The 21,050-nt window shown below is 38.5% G+C and overlaps 1 protein-coding gene across 1 annotated transcript in view; it reads right to left on the bottom strand.

Annotated features, from left to right (window-relative positions):
* Positions 1–21,050, bottom strand: part of PRKCH (protein kinase C eta) — a 103,074-nt gene that overhangs the window by 60,952 nt on the left and 21,072 nt on the right. The window contains exons 2-5 of the mRNA XM_081313807.1: positions 12,479–12,542; positions 5,809–5,959; positions 3,188–3,222; positions 1,646–1,734 (exon numbers count right to left, since the gene is read on the bottom strand). Coding sequence (XP_081169933.1) covers positions 1,646–1,734; positions 3,188–3,222; positions 5,809–5,959; positions 12,479–12,542 — 339 coding nt within the window. The remainder of the gene's footprint in view (positions 1–1,645; positions 1,735–3,187; positions 3,223–5,808; positions 5,960–12,478; positions 12,543–21,050) is intronic.

Below are 21,050 nucleotides of genomic sequence, written 5' to 3'. Positions count from 1 at the left end.
AAGACATAGAAGTAATACAAGATTAAAAGATAAAATAAATAAAACAAAATGAAACAAAAAAGGTAAATTGAGCATTTGACAGCATGGGTTATATTTTCTTAGTTCAGATAAACCTCTTTGAATGCTGAGGCTATCAGTGCTTAGTAGTAAGAGACCATAATAAATATAGGTAGAATAGTCATCGTTATTAATGAACTTGGAGCAGATTTAATCAAGTCAAAATTTTGTAAATAAATCTTGCTGGCTATTAAACAAAAGTTGGTGACATTATAAGGCAGTGTATCACTTTGATCAGCTAAAGGATAACTGAGATTTTAAAAAGTCATTATGGTCTGGAGATCAAGTTAATGATGGTGTGCTAAATTTGTGCTGTTGATCTTGATAAGATTGACAAAAATGGATGTGGGACATTTTCAGTGACTTCTGATTTAAAATAATAAAGACATTGATTACATGGGTCTTTCTGGAATTTCTGTTTGCAGGGCATTACAATGTGCAAATATGAGAGCTCTTTGAAATTTTGGTATAGTGATCAAATAGCTATCTACCAGGCTTATGATTGGTAACCTGTTTCCCTAAAAAGGCATCAGGATGAATGAAACTGTGCTCAGTTTGGTGCTCAAAGGTATTCATTGTCTGAGGTTCTTCCTGGCCAAGTCATATCCCACTATTTTTAGCGCATGAGGAGAGCAGCCATACTGGCATAGTAACTTGTTAGACCATCTATTCTATTTCAAGATGAAGAGGTCACATACTAGAACATAGTGCACTCACAAAATGTAAAGATTGCTTACTTCTTTGCAAAACAGAAATGGCATTTAAAAACAAACAGGGAACGTCTTGGACTTAAGCAAATTTCAAGTATAAAATCTAAAAACCAACCACGGCAAATATTTTCATCTAACACTGAATTAAATTAACCAATCATAAAAGGTAAAGGTTCCCCTGCACATGCGTGCTAGTCGTTTCCGACTCTAGGGGCCGGTGCTCATCTCCGTTTCAAAGCTGAAGAGCCAGCGTTTGTCCGAGGACGTCTCCGTGGTCATGTGGCCGGCATGACTAGACGCCAAAGGCGCACGGACCACTGTTACCTTCCCACCGTAGTGGTCCCTATTTTTCTATTTGCATTTTTATGTGCTTTCGAACTGCTAGGTTGGCAATCATAACCAATCAAAGCTATAAATAAAATAGAATAGCAGAACATTCTCTTTCTCTGCACTTGGTTACCTTGTTTTAATTGTTGCTATGACTGTACACCACCCATTACATTATGTGCAATGAATGGCCATATAAATTTGTTAAATAAATACATTTGATATTATCTTTATTAGCACTGATTGGCTGATGCCTTTACTAAGTCTTTGCATTGCCACATAAACTTTTCCCAAACCAACAGAGTTAAGTAGCATGTCAAGAGAGGATTGTACCTACTTCAAAATTAATCAAATAAACCCTATTATCTAAGGAATAATAGATTATGTCATAATGCTGCAGTTGATAATATATTTAATTAGTCAGATGCTGCCGAGTTTGGTTTTGACTCCTGTATATGTTATCGTCTTGATCTGTCTTTAGTAATAGTAATTCATAGCCATTCCCATAATTAACAACATGCAAACATCCAAATGTGTATCTGTGACTTTACCTTCATATCCACCTTCTTTTTATTATTCTGGCATGTGCAAGCTGTAACTATGAGATGGTGACAACGCTTGTGCACAACACATGTGCAAACTGGAAAAAAAGAAAAAGAAAACAAATAAAGCTATTGGAAACTAATACAGAAAAGTATGATTTGCTCTTAAATGGACCAGAATTTTTATTGCCTCTGTGTTAGGTCAACATTTTTCCTAGGTAGACTCCCACGTGGCTGGAAAACTCCCTTCAAAAGCACTCATCAAGAGCTCTTCTTCAACCTTGGTTCAAACTAGGACTGGGAGTTTTCAACATTTTAATTAACCGGATAAGGAAAGCTTATCAAATTTGCAGATGTTTCAAAATTAAAAGGAATAGTTCATCTTGAGAAAGCCAGCTTTGTGTAATTAAGGCAAGAGGCTAGAAACCTGGAGTTTGAAAATTCTAGTCTTGCTTTAGACATGGAATCCAGTTGGATTACTTTGGGCCACCTTGCACTTTCAGCCCTAGGAAGAAGGCAATGGCAAACTACTTCTGAAAGATTTGCCAAGAAAATTGCAGGGACTAGTCCAGGTAGTCAGCAGGCATCAACATTGGCTTCAAGACACATACTCAGAGACACATATAAACAGACACACAGCATAATCTAAAACAGACATGTCAAACACAAGGCCCGGGGGCCGGATGCGGCCCGCGAAGTGGTTCCATGCGGCCCACGAAGCCACCCTGGAAACAGTGAAGGAACGGCCCCCACTGCCTTGGCCCTGGCCCAGAGACCCTCCTTCTGCCAGAGACCCTCAGATCTGTCCCACTCCTGCCCAGGCCCCCATAGGCAGCCTTGATGCCAGCGATGTAGAGCTGGCCACGCCCACCCAGTAGGCCATATGCACTCTAGCCACGCCCACCCAGTAGGCCACGCCCACCCAGGCCACACCCACCCGGCCCCCTGAGGGCAACCGCAATGCTGATGCAGCCCTCCATGAAATTGAGTTTGACACCCCTGATCTAGAAGATTGAAAGAAAATTTAAAAATATTTTAATAGAGAAATAGGATAATAACAACCAAATGTAATTAACAGAGATCTTTACCCAGGAAAGAGAAATAATGGATTGGACAAGACTTGGTTTCATAAAATTGTGAAAAAGATGTTGGAATTGTACTTTATCATAAGCTAAGTAGGAGTCAGCAACATAAGATGGCTATAAAAGTCAACTGCAATTTTAGACTGCATCAGCAGGCAATCAATTTCCACATCATGAAGAAATCTACCCTATTCTTCATAGGTTGAACTCCACTTTCAATAGTTTATGTAGGGCTAGCCAGTATACTTTAAGAGAGATTCAGACAACCTGAGGCAAAGAAGGACAATAAAAAGAGGTCAGGACTGGAAACTAACCCTTCAGGCAGAGAAATGTTTAAAAGGCAGATAAATGTTTAAAACATTTAGTGATCCAAAAAAAATTCTCCCATTCACTGCAAGCAGATTGTATAAAAAGGAGAAAATGACAAATGTGTAATGCACGATGTAACCTTAACAATGAGTCACTGTACCTTGGCATTGGTATCCTTGCTTTCCAAATACTCCCCTGTTGAAGATAAAGCAGAGGCAACATATGACTCAGGATGAGATCAAACACTTCAAAAGTAGGTCAGGTAATCTGACACAAGAACAAAACAAAGGTTAAGATGCAGCTGCAAAGTTCAAATGTATATCGTATCAACAATATCGGGAGAGGTAAACTCAGCTTAAACCCTAAGAAGACAAAGCTATTGTTCATCCAGAAACATTCAAGCACTCTAGAAACTTTAGTACTAGTGGTGGAATCTTCCTCCCCTTAACACAGCAGGTGTGTCACTGGGGCTTGCCTAGGATTTATAGTTACTGTTGGAAGAACAGGTGGAAGCTGTGGCTCAGGGATACTTTGACCAGGTTTAACTGATGTGCAAAATATGTCTCCACCTGGAGCTGCAAGCCTTTTACCACCCTGTCTTGACTACTGCCATGGACTAGGTGAGACTGCCTTTAAAAATAACTCAGAAGCTACAGTTCTCACAGAATGCAGTAGCCAAATTGCTGGTGGGTGGAATCTGCCATTTCAGGATAGAACTTATTTTGCAATGTTGCACCCAGTTTAAAGTGTTAGGTATCACTTATGAAGCCCAATATGGCACAACACTGGGTTTCATCAAGAACTGCCTTGCCCAAAATGCCTTCCTGTTTTGAACATTGAGGGAGGCTTGCTCAAGATCCCTTCATTATGAGAGCTGAAAGGGATGTGAACTAGAATGGATCTCTGTAAGTTGCCCCCATAAGGTAGAACATGCTCCTTCATTCTTGCCATTCTCTAAAGGTCATTTGAACTGATGGACACCACACAACCATTTCCTTCACCTAAGACCAATTAGAGGTGATGAGTTTTCATTTATGGGTTGTTTATTTTGCTTTCATTGTTAAATGCCAAGTCAATTGATTAGGTTACTATAAACATTTTGTAAATAAATTTAAGAATACATAAAATCCAAATGTAGATGATGATAAATATTGATAAAACTCAGAATGAATTCCGACTAAAATTTATAATCAAAACTTTAAGAAATAAATTTAGACATATACAAAATTCAGTGCAACCTCTTAGTAGGAAGTAAACACCACAAATCTCAGGAACATGTGCATCGTCATAACCTATCAATCCCATCCTTTCCACAAGAATTGAGATAGAAATCCTGTTAGGTTTGATATAGCTTACTTAGAAATAGATGAGCTTTGGCTTATAGCCACAATGTTGTTTTATTTTGAGGATCAAACTTTATGAACATATTTAAATAAGTTGTAATAAATGTCCCTACACTAAGCAGTTTACATTATTAACATTTTAAGGATCAATTTCTATGAACCCATTTATATAAATTGTAATACATGTCCCTACACTCTACTGGCTGACTGGCGCCCAAAATGTTTCAACCCACTCCAACAAACAATTTTGCAATTCATTTTTCTTTTTTCAGCTAATGAATAATGGAAATATAATTATGAAAGCATGCACTCATTGTCTTGTGTTGAAAAAGTGAGAGCATTTCACAAAACTGTCCTGAGTAGAACACTTTAGGATATTGCAAATATCATCCAATAAGCAGTATACATTATTAACATTTGATGGAAATAAACATTTTGTTGGCATATGCATTGGAAGCATCTTGGGAACATAACATGGTAGAGGGCTTTAATGACTCTTCTCCTCTTTTGCCAATCAGGTCTAGTCAACTGAATAGATAAAATCCATGAAATCCAATGGAAGCTTTTTCCCCAATGCAAACAGAGAGGCAAGGGCTCAATCTAGGATTGAGATTGCCATGGAGAAAATAGAGGGGGGAGTTATAGTCCCAACTCTCCATGCCTGAGTCCTAATTCTAGACAGTTATTAGTTGTGAAATTGGTGGTTTGACTAGTTTGCTCGAACCAAAATTATTTTATACATATTATATAATATATAATTAATAATCAACGGTTGTAATAAAACCAGATGATGTGAACTTAACAGAATAACAGAGTTGGAAGGGAAGTGGAGATCTTCCAGTACACCCCCTGCTCAAGCAGGAGACTCTATACTAGGGATAGGCAACCTCGGCTCTTTTATGATTTATGGACTTCAATTCCCAAAATTCCTGAATCAGCATAGCTGACTCAGGAATTCTGGGAGTTGAAGTCCATGAGTCATAAAAGAGCCGAGGTTGCCTACCCCTGCTCTATACCATTTCAGACAAATGGCTGTCCAGTCTCTTCTTAAAAACCTCCAGTGATGGAGCACCCACAACTTCTGAAGGCAGGCTGTTCCACTGCATCAACCATCTTAATCATAATAATTTGCACGTGTTAAAATGAAAGCTAAAACTGATGCTGAAGCCTAAACTTCAGATCACATTCTACAATATCTACATTGATTCCACTATCTCCCACCTGTGCAGGAAAGTACCTCCAACTCTTCCCCTGCAGATTTGATAGTGTGCATAGTTTTTATTAAAGTGGTTTTCAGGGAAAGTATCAGATCTTAAGTCAGTAACTGCTCCTGATGTAACCTCTTTTTTTTTATCTGAAGAATAATTGGGGAGGGAATTATGGAAGCAACTTCCTGGATGAAAGCTCCCATTCAAGCCTGTTTTCATTTCAAGCATACCAGATAAATTCCCGACAGTGTGAGCAGTACGTTGGTTGCCGCAAATAAGTTGCCATAAACTTGTGCCCGTTGACTTGATGAACTCTCCTGCGCATGGCCCGTTGGCGTTTCCGTGTGAAGTTTTTAAAGATCCTGTCCCTCTGGAGTGTTCCTGGGCACCCAAAGAGAGTGGTTAAACAAGTGAATAAATTGCTACCTATCATTCAAATGTTATGACTTCTCTATTGCTGCTTTCGTTTAATTTTCCACCCATGTTTATCCCAAAACAATTTATCTTTAGCTTTCCCCATTACTTTGCAATATCCTGTTTCCTTTAGTTATCACTTCATTCTCCCAGTTAATCTGGGAGACCTTAAAGCAGGGCAAACCTTAAAGCAGGGCTCCTACCAGACTGCGTGGGCTTCTTCTAGCCAATCTTATTTTTAGTATTCTTTTCCTTTGGTTTCCATCTCCTGTTTGAAGTCTCAGTTTCATACGTCAAAATGCAGAACTTGATCTGAGTGTAGGCACATGAACCAGTTTTACTCTTTTGGTGCTAAAATGCCTTAGATGACGATTGACAAAGTCATTTCCTTTAAGTCAGGGCTTTTCAACCAGTGGTACAGATAGCACCTGTGGTACATTGGCTCCTGGCAGGTGGTACGCGACCATCCTAGAAAAGTGGTAGCAGGAGAGGGGAATGAGCTGAACCAGTGGCAGAATGCACAAGCCTGAGCGAGAGATGGTTGCAGCTGCAGGGCTGTCAGGGCTCAGAGGAAGTGCCAGGATCAGCGCCAGGCTCCAGCTGGAGCTCGGCGCTGATCTTGGTGCTTCTGCTGAGCCCAGAAGAAGCGCCGATCAGCTGGAATGTTACAGCCTCTCCAGGGTCTTGTGATTTACATTCAGATGCTTGGCAACTGATTCATATTTATTTTTTATTTTTTTTGGTCATCAAGTTTTTGACACCTTGCTAGGCGACTGGTGGTATGCGGATGTTGCCATATCCTAAAAGTGATACAATGGGTGAAAAGGTTGAAAAGCCCTGCTTTAAGTCTCATCAGGGTCTCCTTAATTCAGGAAGTAGCAAGTCCAATCTTTATTCCTTATGAAGTATTTTGAGTATTGAAATATATCCCAAAAATGCAAAACATTTCATAGTACATTATATTTATTAAGGGTTACCTTGATTTATTTTTTTAAAAAACCTTGAATTTATGTTAATGCTGTTATTGATTAAATAAACTCAACCACAGTTCCTGGAATAACATTAAAAAAAAGTATTCCTGAACTGAATGATTAGTCTTTTTTCCCTTTAAAAAATATTAGCATTAATTTCTTCCAGTTCTTCAAACCAGCTATTTTAACATCCACATGGTGCGTATTTCCTACTTTTACAAGTCACATGGTTTATATGCTGGACATGGCTTCAAGGCTTTCGGTCCAGTGAATTAATTTGTAAACCAGTTTTCTTTAGAAGGAAAGAGAAATGTTATCTCTCTCTCTCTCCAAATCACATGCAACAACACCACGAAAGAGACAACCCTAGGAACAGTGAAGTGGTGATGAACTTAAACTGGCATTGGGTGCGCCAGAACCTTTCCAAGACATTGAGTTGCTTGGGGGCATATCGTTCACTTGAACCCTTTACCACCTCCATCCTCTTTGTCCTTGATATATCCTATCTTGATATATTTTTTGCTCCATTGTCTTTGTCCATTGAAAATAACAGCCTAGTAAGGATTGGAAACCTCAAATACTGAAACAATCTGCCACTATATTTTGGAGCCTTGGTGGAGCAGTGGGCTAATGCCTCCTTAAGTAACACCAGCTGCCTGTAATTAGTGCAGGTTCGAGTCCCACCAGGCTCAAAGTTGACTCAGCCTTCCATCCTTCCGAGGTAGGTAAAATGAGGACCCAGATTGTTGGGGGCAATTAAGCTGACTTTGTAATAATGCCGCTTGGGGGTTGTGTGAAAGCCCTAATAAGCAGGCATATACATAGAATGAAGGCTACTGCTAAGCTTGTAAGCCGCCCTGAGTCTTCGGAGAAGGGCGGGATATAAATGGGATTAAAAAAAATATTTTATCTGATTCATTTTGCTATCTTCAATGAAAAGTCTGGATTCATCTCATCATTCAAAATTCTAAACTATACATCACATTGACCACCACCTTGTGGAAGGTCCAGAGCCACTCCCCCGACTGAAAAAGACTCTGATATGTCTCTATTATATTTTGTAAGATCAAGACTGGGACTATGAACAGGCATAATTTTCAACAGGAGCAGAATCGCTGCAGACCATGCATGGTGAAGGACATGAAGAGCAGCCACTGGTCTTATTGACTATAATGTCCTTCCTGTAAAGGAATTTGGAGTGGAGTTTTTGGGAGGGAACAAGAAACCTGTTAAGTGGGGGGGGGAGAGAACCATAATGAAGGACTTGGAGAAGAAATTACACAGTTCAGTGAAAGATGTATGAAAGAGCAACTCAAAATAGTCCCACTTTCATTTTCTTTGGTATGAAATTGAACAGGGCTTTTCAACTTTTTCACCCACTGTACCACTTTTAGGATATGGCAACTTCCGAGTACCACCAGTTGCTTAGCAAGGTGTCAAAAACTTGATGATCAAAAAAAGGAAAAAGGAAAAAAGTGATGAAGTACAGGTAGTCCTCGACTTACAACAGTTCACTTAGTGACTGTTTGAAGTTAAAATGGCACTGAAAAAAGTGCCCCCCAAGCCACAGCCAAGCAAGACACCTGCCTGCCCGCCCAGAGGTGTTCTTCCTCCTGTCCAAGGTTTTCATTGTTGTGAGCATTTCTGTTGAAGATTGGCGGTGGGGTGGGGTGGGGTGTTTGGTTTTTATCCCCCCCCTCTGCTGGGTGGTTGCAGCAGGTTTTGGTCACTTCACATGACCTTGGGACACTGTGACCATCATAAATATGAATCAGTTGCCAAGCATCTGAATGTAAATCACAAGAGACGCTGCAACATTCTTCTGGGCTCAACAGAAGCTCCAGGATCAGGGCCGAGCTCTGGCTGGAGCCTGGCGCTGATCCTGGTGCTTTCGCTGAGCCCTGACAGCCCTGCAGCTCCAGCCGTCTCTCGCTCAGTCTTCTGCGGTGCTACCACCCGTTCAGCTCATTCCCATACCCCACTACCACTTTTCTAGGATGGTCGCGTACCACCTGCTAGGTGCCAATGTATCACAGATGGTACCCGTACCACTGGTTGAAAAGCCCTGAAATAGAACAGTGAGAAATTTGGAACAGGCTTTCAAAATTCTGCTCATTTGACCTACAATCTCTTCTTCTTGATCTGGCTTACCTGGAAGGACTGACATGAGATTTGTGGATGTGTTTGGGAAGTCTGCAAGAACTTGTACACCTCCAATTTTGTATTTACAAGCAGCACCCTAAATTAGCCAAGAAAGATCCCTGTTGAGGCCAAGCCATCCAGATTCAAGGACAAGGACAAGCTGATGTCTCCAGCTTCAGCCTTCAGTTTTCCACACTGAAGTGCTTGCTATGCATTTATTGTTTCATAGGTGAATTTATAGAGCAAGCAGAAGTATAGAGCAAGCAGAAGCTACTGGTTAAAGCACGGTCACTTAGATCCAACTTGATTCTACTTTTAAAGTGTTAATTCTTTATTTGAAAAGCTGACAGGTACAAGTCTGAATTTTGGTTGCCCATCTACAGAAGGAAACTGAAGACGACAACCCTGGCTTGCAGTCTTTCCTCTACTAGGGCAAGATGTCTGCATTTCTGTTCGATAATAATAATGATTTCTCATTTGGTGCCCATATATAAAATTTGTACAGGAAAATTTCATGCAAACTATATTCCCCTTTTTCTTCTTTTCAGCAACGTGGAATTGGCCATTCTATTCTGTTCTCTTCATAATCTGGTTTTCCGTGTAAAGAATTTCCCATTTTCATAAGTGAGTAAACTTTTGTTTCTTCCATATCCATGGCAGGTCAAAGGACAGCAGGAATAAATCATGTCTAGCATTCCACATTTCATTACAAAACTCCTAACTTTGCAAAATGTACAAGGTGATCAGGATGCCAGTTTGTTTTTCTTTTAACAGCACCCCACCCCCAAAGCAACACAGCTCTTTCTGCAGAGGCTGCTTTTCCTTTGCAGCACCTTCCTGGAATAACCACACAAACAAACATTTTTGCTTCTAAATAAAAGACCAAGAGGTCTGCATTATGCATTTTCAAATGTGGGTCTGAACTCTTCTCCTCCTGTGTTATTTCTTACACATTGTTAGTAATTTTCTCCTTTCGACATAATAAACATTGCAATTAGCAGCATTTGTTTGCAGAGAGCATGTGGTTTGTGCATCCCTCCTTTGTAACTTGATTCATTCCAGGTTTCAAGTTCATCCCAGGCTTAGACTGACAACCAGCTTCTGTTCCCAGATGCAGCTGCCTGATACCAAAACCTTGCTGAAGGTTGAGATGACTCAGCAGCCTTCAGTCCTCAGTCTCTTTATACACACTTCAGTCCTCATTGAATTGAATTGAATGGCGTACACAAAGCTTCATTTTCAACCAGCAACCCAACAGCTTTCTTCAACAAACACGGTGAAAGGTTGGGCTTATACTGAACTGAAAACAGGACTGCCTACTCCTGTGCCTTTACAAAACTGCTGCTCCCCTCCTGAGTCACTAATTTTCTTCTCCTGCAACATCCTGGATTCTCCCCAACGAATCCAGTGCCAAAGAAAACCCATCCCAGGCTAGCACAGTTGCATACTGTAGTGAGATTTTGTTATGGAAATAAGATTGTAATACAAGTTTCTCTAGTTACACATTGTTTACTTTATATCTTCTTCCTCTCCTGCACTCTCCCACACACTGAAGAATGGAAGTAGAAATGCTTTTCTCCAATTTGGATTCATATGGAAAATTCATGGTTTGGGAAAAATTAAATTAAAAATTCAATCCCCTCTTTAAATTATAGCACTTTTTTATAGAAACACTATCTCTAAGGTGTTTTTTTTTTAAAATAATGACACTCAGCCTGTCCACAAGCACATCATCCTGCCTACTTCCTTTCTTTTGTAAAGTTTGTCCCTTCCTGTTCAGGATCTGCTATAGAAACATGGGGGGGGGAATAAAAATTATTTGGAGCTCTCCTTTTAATAATTCTTTCCATAAGAAATGGAGATGTAGAGCAATGTATACTGAGTGTGTCTGTACATGCATAAATCTCCAAGTTGGTAGAAAATGAACTCTACAAGGTAGAGATTGAGGCTTACATAGAATATCATAAGTGTGCTTGAGGAAAATCTGGGCTTTAAGGTAAGACTGGTAGCCTAATCTATAGCTTCTCTATCTATAGAGTAAGAAAGGAGATGGATACAAACAGTAGGAGTAAGTAAATAAATGAAATGCCTCATGAGAAAGCCTCCATTTATCAAAGCTATGATTGGTGAAGGAAATCAATCAATGACCTTTCTAGTGATGGCAAATGGAAGAGTGAATTAACAAATGAAAGGAAGAAATCTCATAAGATATCTCATGCATCTGTGAAATTAAGAGAAAAGGAAAGGAGAAGTCTAAAAGAAGGTAGCCTGAACTTTTTGGAGTGGCATTGATGAATTACCCACAAGGAAGTAAGATGTAGGCATAATTATGAATAAAAAGGCTGCAGTGTATGGCAAAGAGTACAAACTGACATCATCAAGGATATTATGGGCCTGCAAAAAAGCAGGTCCACACTAATTATTGATTATACCCAGTGCTTTTTTTGTAAAAGAAAAAGGTGCCGGAACTCACACATGTCACACAACCCACCTTGCCTACCCTACAAGGTTCCATTCAAAAAAGGTGCCGGAAATCTGTTCTGAGCGTTTTATGACAAAAAAGCCCTGATTATACCACATCTGTGATAGAACAATCCATAACAGTTCAAAAAAATCACTATAACTAAAACTCCCATCAAAGTTCATCCAACCCCTGTTGCAAGATGACCTTCAATCACAGAGGTTCTTCCAGAAGAAGGATGTCTTCCTTGCTTTCTAGATGGCCTGTACCAAGGAGGTTAGTGAGGGAGACACATTGGAAGCTAGAGAGTTTCCCTATGGAGAAATGTCAAATATATCACTAACTAATGGCAATTTTACATTAACCATGAGAAATGCAATACAATGTGTTTGTTAAGTTCTGGAGAAGGTAGAAGAAAGCAGCACTGAAGAGGGTATAAGGCAGTAGGGCAAGCTTATTTTGGCAGTAAAAAAAATGTTGCTATGGTTTCAGTCTAGGGTGCAATAAATAATTTTAAATTAACTACATCCTGTGGTTTGTCTGGGAAGTTTCAAAAAGCCCAACTAAGAAGGAAATGGACAGCTAGATATGTGAGCCACCAAGTCCCTAGTTCAGATCTTCCTATGAATTACAAATCTGCTTAGAGGTCTTAACCAACCGCCGTTTCTCAGCTACCCTATTGTGAAGATAAGGCTCAGTGTTCTGAACCCAACTTAAGGATTTCTGAAGATGTCCAATGCAAGTTTTCCTCCATTCCAACAAAGCATACATAATTTGGCAATTATGACATTCTTCTGTTTATTCAACTTTTACATCTGTTGCAATTGGAGCTTAATGACATGCTATGGTGTGTGGAAGTATTGGTAATAACAATTACTAGACTAGAGAGAAAAGGTGCAGTATTCCTCTTACCTTCGGTGAAGCTGCCTGAGAGGGTTATTGCTAGAAATATTTTCCCTTCAGGTTCCAGGTCCACCTGTAAGAGAAGAGAAGAGAAGAGAGAGGGAGAAATTGTCAAATGTGCTTTGGGGAGGGGAAAGGCCATATTAGGTGTATCCCCATTAGTAACAATTTGACATTGACCTGGAAGATAAGTGTGGATGCCAGGAATTAGAGTTGGATCTGTGTTCAGGATTTCACCACAAAAAGTAGAGGCATTTGTCCAATGAGGCAGGTTCATCCAAGCAATGAAACAAATGTGATGTTGCAATATAAGCACCTCCCTTATCTAGATGCATATCACAATGCATGTTCAAAAGTGGTGGAGACTGCATCACAACATTGTGATCATTTCAGTATTTGATCCCCAAACCCTATGGATACCTATTCAGAAAAGATCTACGTTAATTGTAAATGCTGTGGAAAGCATTTGAATTTACCCATGCACAAGCAAAGCACTCCTTCTTGGGAAAACTGTCCCTACTTGTCTGCATGTGCATCCACGAATATTTTGTTTTGTTGGTGATCTCAGTAAAAGGGCTGTCTTTGCAGTGTCAAAAACATTATAGAAACTTTGAAGTGAGTTTTAGTACACCAGATGGGGGTTCACTTATATGAGCATTTGTGAAGCATCTCTTTTGAATGGATGGCAAAGTCTTAAGCCCTCATACCTGGACCTAAAAAAATTTCTGTATTTGATTGGTAAGCTACGAAAACTCTTGGAGGCTAGCCAATAAATATACTGTATATACCACAGTAAATATAAATAATATACAAATTAATCAATAACCATTCCCCCAAACAAGCAAACAAAAAATAAACACTAAACCCAGATGTCAATCAATCTACAATTGGGTATGTTTGCATTTGGCATCTTGATTGCCAAATTCAGATTCACACACAATATTTCAAAGAAAAGAACAGTGCACTGTTTAAGTCCATACAAATTTACATCTTGAATCAAGATGTATCTACTCCTCAAAAGGTTGAGATCCTAAAGCATTCTCTACAGCAAAGATATTTTGGATTACAATTTTCAGAATAAATACGGTAATCAGAGACCATACTTGCTGGATCGTACATGTAGAAGATTCCATGTTCCCTATACCATATTCTAAGCCATCTTTCTACACAGGATGCTTCCCATTTACAATTGTCATTGCCTCTATGAGCATATAAACCTCTATATATGGATTGTGAGAATTGTAATGTCAGTATCTAGGGGAACATTATGCTGAGGAGGTTTCCTCTGGAGTATGTAAAAATTAATGCATTTTCTAATGGATTCCTAGCATTTAGACCCTAAAAAACAAACCAAATGATGTATAGGGGAGGAAGGTTATTTTATCATATATAATACTGATATATAAGCATGTTCAGGTAATTACAGCTTGAATAAAGGCTTCCAAGAAGGAAGCCACACTCACTCATTTTAAATCTTCTCATTCCTTCCTGACCCGCTCCCCAATCATTACAAATCCAAAACTGGCAAAATAAAATGATAGTAGGAATGTACTGATAGAGAATGGTTGTAAAAGCAGGTCCAGTTACACAATGATTTATGATGGGAGATTCCAGGCTCCATTGTGATCCCAAAGTGAAAGACTACCTCGACTGTGTCAGAATCTTTGTACTTATAATATATCAAAAACAGTTTGATATTTGTGTGTGTGTTTGTGTGTGTGTGTGTGTGTGTGTCCACTATTTTGCAGTTTAGATAAAAAGACAACCCAAAGTAATTATATTTCTGTTAAAGAAAATCAGCCCTTGTTTTCCCCAAAAAGATCATGTTTTTTAACAACTCTTTATTCAAAGATTGCAGAATTGGGAGTTTTGTTTGTCATTCCATTTATAGCAATTCCAAAAATGTCTGCTGAAGTTCAAGTCACCCCATCACATGCCTTCTATAAAAAGCTTCCTCTTATTCTTCTTGATAAAAAAATGTGACAGCTAAATGTAAATATAAATCTAAGACACCACGTGTAACATTGGCAACAATTAAAACAGTCTGAAAATAGGGTTCTCTGGAAAGGTGACTCAATGATTTCCAACAGCCATTCCTCGTGGCTGAACTTGCAACCAGATCCAAAATAAGCATTCTGATAAGCCATTGTAAAAGGGGAAGGAACAGTCAACACAATTTGCAAACTCAGTTTAGTATGGAGAGATATGCACAGTAGAACCACTTATGAATCCTCAAGTTTCAAAGTATGGTTTGATGTCAGACTTACGGAAACAATTACTACCACCAGCACCCAGATAACAAATGAGTAAAATGATGAGTTCTAAATACGCAACCAGAGCAGTGAAAAGCTTGACTACAAAATAATCCCTGTAAAATTCAATAGTACTTAAATTACTAAGTAAATTCCTGTTTTAAGCCCTGTAAAATCTCAAGATAAACCACTACAGAAACTTTTTTCTCAGATGAATGCATTTTTCTCCTTTCTCATAGAAAGCAATGAGGCAATGTCTCTGATGTTACAAACCATGTAAGAAATGAGGGAATGGGGATTTCCAGTGAAAATTCATGGTGACCTAGACTTCTCTGAAGGAGTAAAGATGACATTGAGACAAGACTCACAGCTAGACAGAGATTTCTGGTTGGCCAAGGTAAAGGAGAGATCCCAACAGCTGCTTCTTGTAAGTAAGCTGCAGGAATGGAGGTGCCTTGGAGTCAAGGAATTCCCACCAAGTTCCTAGCTTCGGTGTAGCCTTATGGACACAAAGTTCTGCCAAGCTTCATTTCCTAATCAGTTTTGGATATTGCTTCTTAACTGCTTTCAACTATTAAAAACCTTTCAAACAATGTGCACCAGGAGATTCCTTTAATCCTTAGAAAAAAAGAAATTTTAAAGATAAGTAAGAATATTTTTAAAACATTTTTTAAGAATAAACAGTAAATAACATTGATTTTGGGAAGTTATAAATAAACTAAGGGTCCTGATGGATTTGAAATAAGGTTTTGAAATTAATAACAATCCTTCCCATGGGAAAATGCTCTTGTTTTGGAATTCTTAAAAGAAAACAGGATGAGAATTTGAATGTTGGATACTAGAAAGAATCAGAAAACACTGAAGGTTCCAATTAAAGGAGAAGAATGCATATATTTGATTTACTAACACAGAATGGAGCAAACACTGGACATACTGTAGCATGCTTGTGAAATATGGATCCAGAAATTAACCTTAAAGGTGTCTACCATTATAATTGGACTGATTTTAAAAGATGTTTTGGAAGAGGAACAAGTTTTACCAGACAAGAATGAGTCTGATATGAAAATTTAAAAAACTGACAAGCTACAAGAATGGTATGGAAAAAGATGTTAAACTGGATATATAAATGAAAGCAGCTCTATATCATAATTAAAAAGAATGTACAAATGTCAAACCCAAAAAAAAAATAACTTGGATAACTTCCTAATATTGGATTTCCAAAAGACTTCTGTTAAAAGTTCTAGAGAATTTTATGAGAAGAGACAAAACAGAAATTTAAAAAACAAGCTCTAACATATTATTTGAAATGATTAAAGATCTAGATTATTAAAAATAAAAGGAAGACATAAAAAGTGGTTTTATTTTATCAAGATTAAAAAAAGATGTTATCTCTGGTAGCCCTTAATGGACTTTTGCTGACCAGGACTGAATGACAAGGCTGGTTTTGTTTTGATTCAAGATCACATGAAGTGTTAATACCACTTTATAATGCCTTGGTAAAACCACACTTGGAATATTGCATCCAGTTTTGGTCACCACAATATAAAAAAGATGTTGAGACTCTAGAATGTGTGCAGAGCAACAAAGATGATTAGGGGATTGGAGGCTAAAACATATGAACAGTTGCAGGAATTGGGTAAGTCTAGTTTAATGAAGAGAAGGACCAAGGATGACCTGACAGCCGTCTTCTAATATCTAAGGGGCTGCCACAAAGAAGATGGGATCAAGCACTGAAGGCAGGACAAGAAGCAATGGATGGAAACTAATCAAGGAGAGAACCAAGCTAGAACTAAGGAGAAATTTCCTGACCAATTAATCAGTGGAATGAGTTGCCTTCAGAAACTGTGGGTGTTCCAACACTGGAGGTTTTTAAGAAGAGATTGAACAACTATTTGTATGAAATGGTACAAGGATTCCTGCTTAAGCAGAGGATTGGAATAGAAGAATATATATTCTTTTTCTTTGCTATATGCTTACTTTTATATTTTTATATTTTTCTTTCTCAAAGAGCCTTGGTGGAGCAGTGGGCTAATGCCTCCCTAAGTAACATCAGCTGCCTGCAATTAGTGCAGGTTCGCATCCCACCAGGCTCAAGGTTGACTCAGCCTTCCATCCTTCCGAGGTAGGTAAAATGAGGACCCAGATTGTTGGGGGCAATAAGCTGACTTTGTAATAATGCCGCTTGGGGGGGGGGCGAAAGCCCTAATAAGCAGGCATATACATAGAATGAAGGCTATTGCTAAGCACATTGATTTGTGCTTTAGATTGTAAGCCGCCCTGAGTCTTCGAAGAAGGGTGGGATATAAATGGGATTAAAATTAAAAAATATATACATATCTTTTTCACACTTTCTTATTTTCTTTTTATTCTTTTATTTTTTGTAGTTTTTATTAGTCTTTAATGATTTGTTTTAATGCTTAATAAAATTATTATTAAAAAATAAATGAGAGGGAAGGGATAAAACAGAGCCCATGGTCAAACAATAAGCACTGTTTGAAGTGACAAAAATATATGACAGAGGGTTTACACTTTGTGCATTCCTATTCCTCTCTTTTTTAATGCAGCAAAGTTTAGAATTTATCAACTTATTAAAGTGAGCTGCTATCATAACCCACCATTTGAAATTTATTACAAACAAACAAGATGAGCCACAGATGGTCTGCAATCTGATGGCCAGAAACTATAATCTAAAGAAGAAAGAGCAGCTTCTGACGCCTTTCAATAATAGAAGGGACAAATGAGCAAGCCTGATGCTTGCTCCGGATTTTTATTTTCACACTAATTTCCAATTTAGAATTCCCAGACTACAATCATCCTTGCTCCCAGATGGAAATAACAAACCAAAACTCTCCTTTCATAAAAATGCCAGCTTGTAATTTCTTTTGAAGCCTTCATTTCTTTTCTTCTTTTGCATTGTGACCAACTATTGCTCCAGTTAATAACTATTTTGCTGAATTCATTTAGAGATTCTTCTATTCTGCGACATATGTGCCAAGTAGATCCGTTGCCATGTGCGACATTCCAATTACAAATTGACAAGCAAACAGTTGACTAATACAGACTGCTTCAGAAAGTAATACAGCACAGGATGCACTGCATAGTACAAACACACCAAGCAAAACACTGGGACTTTGGCAGTCTGCAGTAGTCTGGAAATAAGAACTATCTTCTGGAGGAAGATAAGGACACTCCAAATATAAGGGGTTGTAATCTCCTTCAATTACAGTGTAAAAGTACTCCTCGATTTAGGATCACAATTGAGTCCAAAATTTCCATTGCTAAGCAAGACAGTTTTTAAGTGAGTTTTGCCTCATTTTATGCCTTCAGTTGTTGTGAATCACTGCAGTTTAGTAACATGGTTGTTAAGTGAATCTGGCTTCCCCATTGACTTTGCTTTCAGAAGGTCACAAAAGATGATCACATGATCACTGCAACTATCATAAATACATGTCAATTGCTAAGTGTCCAAATTTTGATCATGTGATTATGGACATGCTGTAACAGTCATAAATGTGAAAAAGGGTAATAAGTCACTTTTTTCAGTGCTGTTGTAACTTCAAATGATCTGTAAACAAATGGTTGTATGTCAAGGACCACTTGTACACAGATAAAGTAGCATAGCAGATTATCCTATTATCCCAAGATGCATCACGCAATCTAAAGAGTAAATTTATAAGCAGAATTAGCAAAAGGTATTAATCTTAGATGTGGGAATCCAATATCCAACATATTATATAAGTAATCCTGAAACGTGCTCCCCAAATCATATGCAGTCCCACTGGCCCACTTGGTCCAGAGCCAATACATGGGCTACTTGCCCAATCAAGGAACATAGGTGTATACTGCTTGTGCATAAATTTGACGCAATTCACATTGGCTGCTCTTCCATTTCTTTTTCTTCTATTAATCTGTCACACAAAAATGAGGGGAGGCAAACCACATGATGTACTAAACAATCACAGATCCTAATACTTGTGTTAGTAGAGTCCAAAGTTCGTTTTGAATGCCAGTTTGGTATAGTAGTGAATGTGCTGGCCAAAAACCAGGAGACTGTGAGTTCTAGTCCTGCCTTAAGTATGAAAGCCAGCCCACTTCACAGAGCTGTTGCTGTGTAGAAAAACAAGGAGAGAATATCAGCTATATATGCCACCTTGAGTTACTTATAAAAGTAATAAAGTAATAAAGGCAGGATAAAAATCTAATAAATAAATAACAAAAAATAAATACTTGGCTCCCCAATGCTATATTCCAGCTACTAAAAGCATTTAGCTGCCTAAGTTATGTCGGGTCACACTTGGCTATTATTTGGGCAGGAGGAAATCCCAAGTTTGCAGACTAGATTAGAAGTGAAAAAACATCTCAGAAAAAGCAATAGCAAATCAATTTTGTATTATTGACAAGAAAAAAAAACTGGTATGTCCATGTAATCACCAGACTTTTGCATTTAATTCAGCAGTTCAGAGATTGTTTATAAATTAGTAAATTTCCTGGTTCATGTATCACTTCTATTATGAAGTCAGAATACGGTCTTTCTCCACCCCAAGCCTCAAATCTCCATCTGCAACATGGGGCTAATAAGTACTAATGTAATTATTCAGATTAAATGGATGCAGTCCTCTAAAGTATTTTGTCAAAATATTACCAGCCTGCAGGCAAAGATTCATCAGAAACACCAGAGTGGAGAAGGCTGGCATATACCTTTTGCTCATCTCATCCAATATTATCCATTTTCAGGGTCAAACCTAAAGCGACATTTCATGTACTTTTGTAGTAAGATGATTGATTTTTATTTTACAACACAAATACATCAAGTGATGGGGCAGATAATTATTTGGGTTATTTCTCCCATTCTTCTCTGATAGTCCCTGAGAAGGAAAATCCTCCTGTGAAGCTGGCAGTGGCATCAAAAAGAAGTTTCTGTCTTACTAAATGGTGTTGAGCCATGTGTAATGCCTCATTCCCTATATCTGTGATTGGCAGTGGCTGTCTAGAATCTCACATCAAGAATGGGCTAGAAAAACATATTATACACAATCAAAGTATGGAATAAAAAAGTCATAATACCCAGGTAATGTGACTATAATACTGTACTGCAAAACAAGACAAAAATAATCTTACAGTTTATAGAAAAATGACAATCTCCATGAGTTTGCTTATTGGTCTTAGGTTACTCCAATCTTCCTAACCCAATGATGGCAAACATGCGATGTCATTTTTGATGACATGCCAGGCCTCTGGACTCTCTGAAAGTCATGCAAAAGGCCCTCTAAAAAGTGTGCAGAAACTAGACTTGCTCTCCTGCTCTTTTTGGAGGCTGCAAGACCACACAAAAGCATTTTCTGACATTTCTGGGCCTTGTGCAACCTGGAGCTGCTTCAGATAAGCAGATAAATTATTATTTTCAGGTCCTGCCACACCATACTTACCATGAGGGAAATAATGGTGCTTTTTGTTCTCTAAAAGCGGGGTTTCTCAGAAGCTAAAGGTTGTGGCTTTTGCCACAATCTCTTAAAAATGCAGCATTTCTCCTCTAGGGAGATCTATATTCTTTAAACTCAGAGTACGTATCTTCCTAACTTAGGCAAAAACCAGAAGACTGGGTGAGAAAGAGTATGTCATTTATTTTTTCTATTTCATCACTTTCCTAGGTGAGCACAGTACTTTTACAGTCTAGTTTCTGGAAATATTTTAAGTAAAGGTACCAGGGAGTAAACAAAACATTTTTTGCATGCAAATGCTAAACTTGATACTCTGGAGGCAAGTGGTAGGTGGTAGACAGGCAGGAATAGGCAGTCTAAATGGAGCTCAGTGTGCATTTGAAAAATGAACTGTTTAGATGGAAGTGCCAAACCTGGATTACAGAGCTGGTGCAGATACAATGATTCTTGGTGTCATTGCTAGGCTGGAAATTCTCTCTCTCTCCATCACAGTGGCATCAAAAGACAGCAGAGATCATGTCAATGGTTTCCTTTATCCAGAAGTTGCCACTATGAAGTCACTGGTATGGCACTGCTGGAGCTCTAGCAAGGCTCTAAGCACTTGAGAAATAAAATAAGGGCATGTCTTATGCTACAACATATTATTTGTCCATTTGATTCAGTATGGCTGGCAATGGCTCTTCAAGGACAAGCAAAGGAGGGGGGGGGCAAAGGGTTTCAGCTCAGCATACAAAATGTCCCAGTTTCAATCTGTGCCATCATGAGTGTCAACATGGCAGGTAATAAAAAAAAATCACAGATGATGGAGAACTGAAGTCAATATTCCCAAATTGTTTATTTGCAGATGAATGCTGTTTCATTATCCTCTGCCACAATGGTCATTTCATCTGG

This window comes from Vipera berus, assembly GCF_964194415.1.
Source record: "Vipera berus genome assembly, chromosome: 1".
NCBI classification, from domain to species: domain Eukaryota; kingdom Metazoa; phylum Chordata; class Lepidosauria; order Squamata; family Viperidae; genus Vipera; species Vipera berus.
Note: the sequence above shows the minus strand (reverse complement) of the source record. Positions and strands in the feature narration are given on the sequence as shown.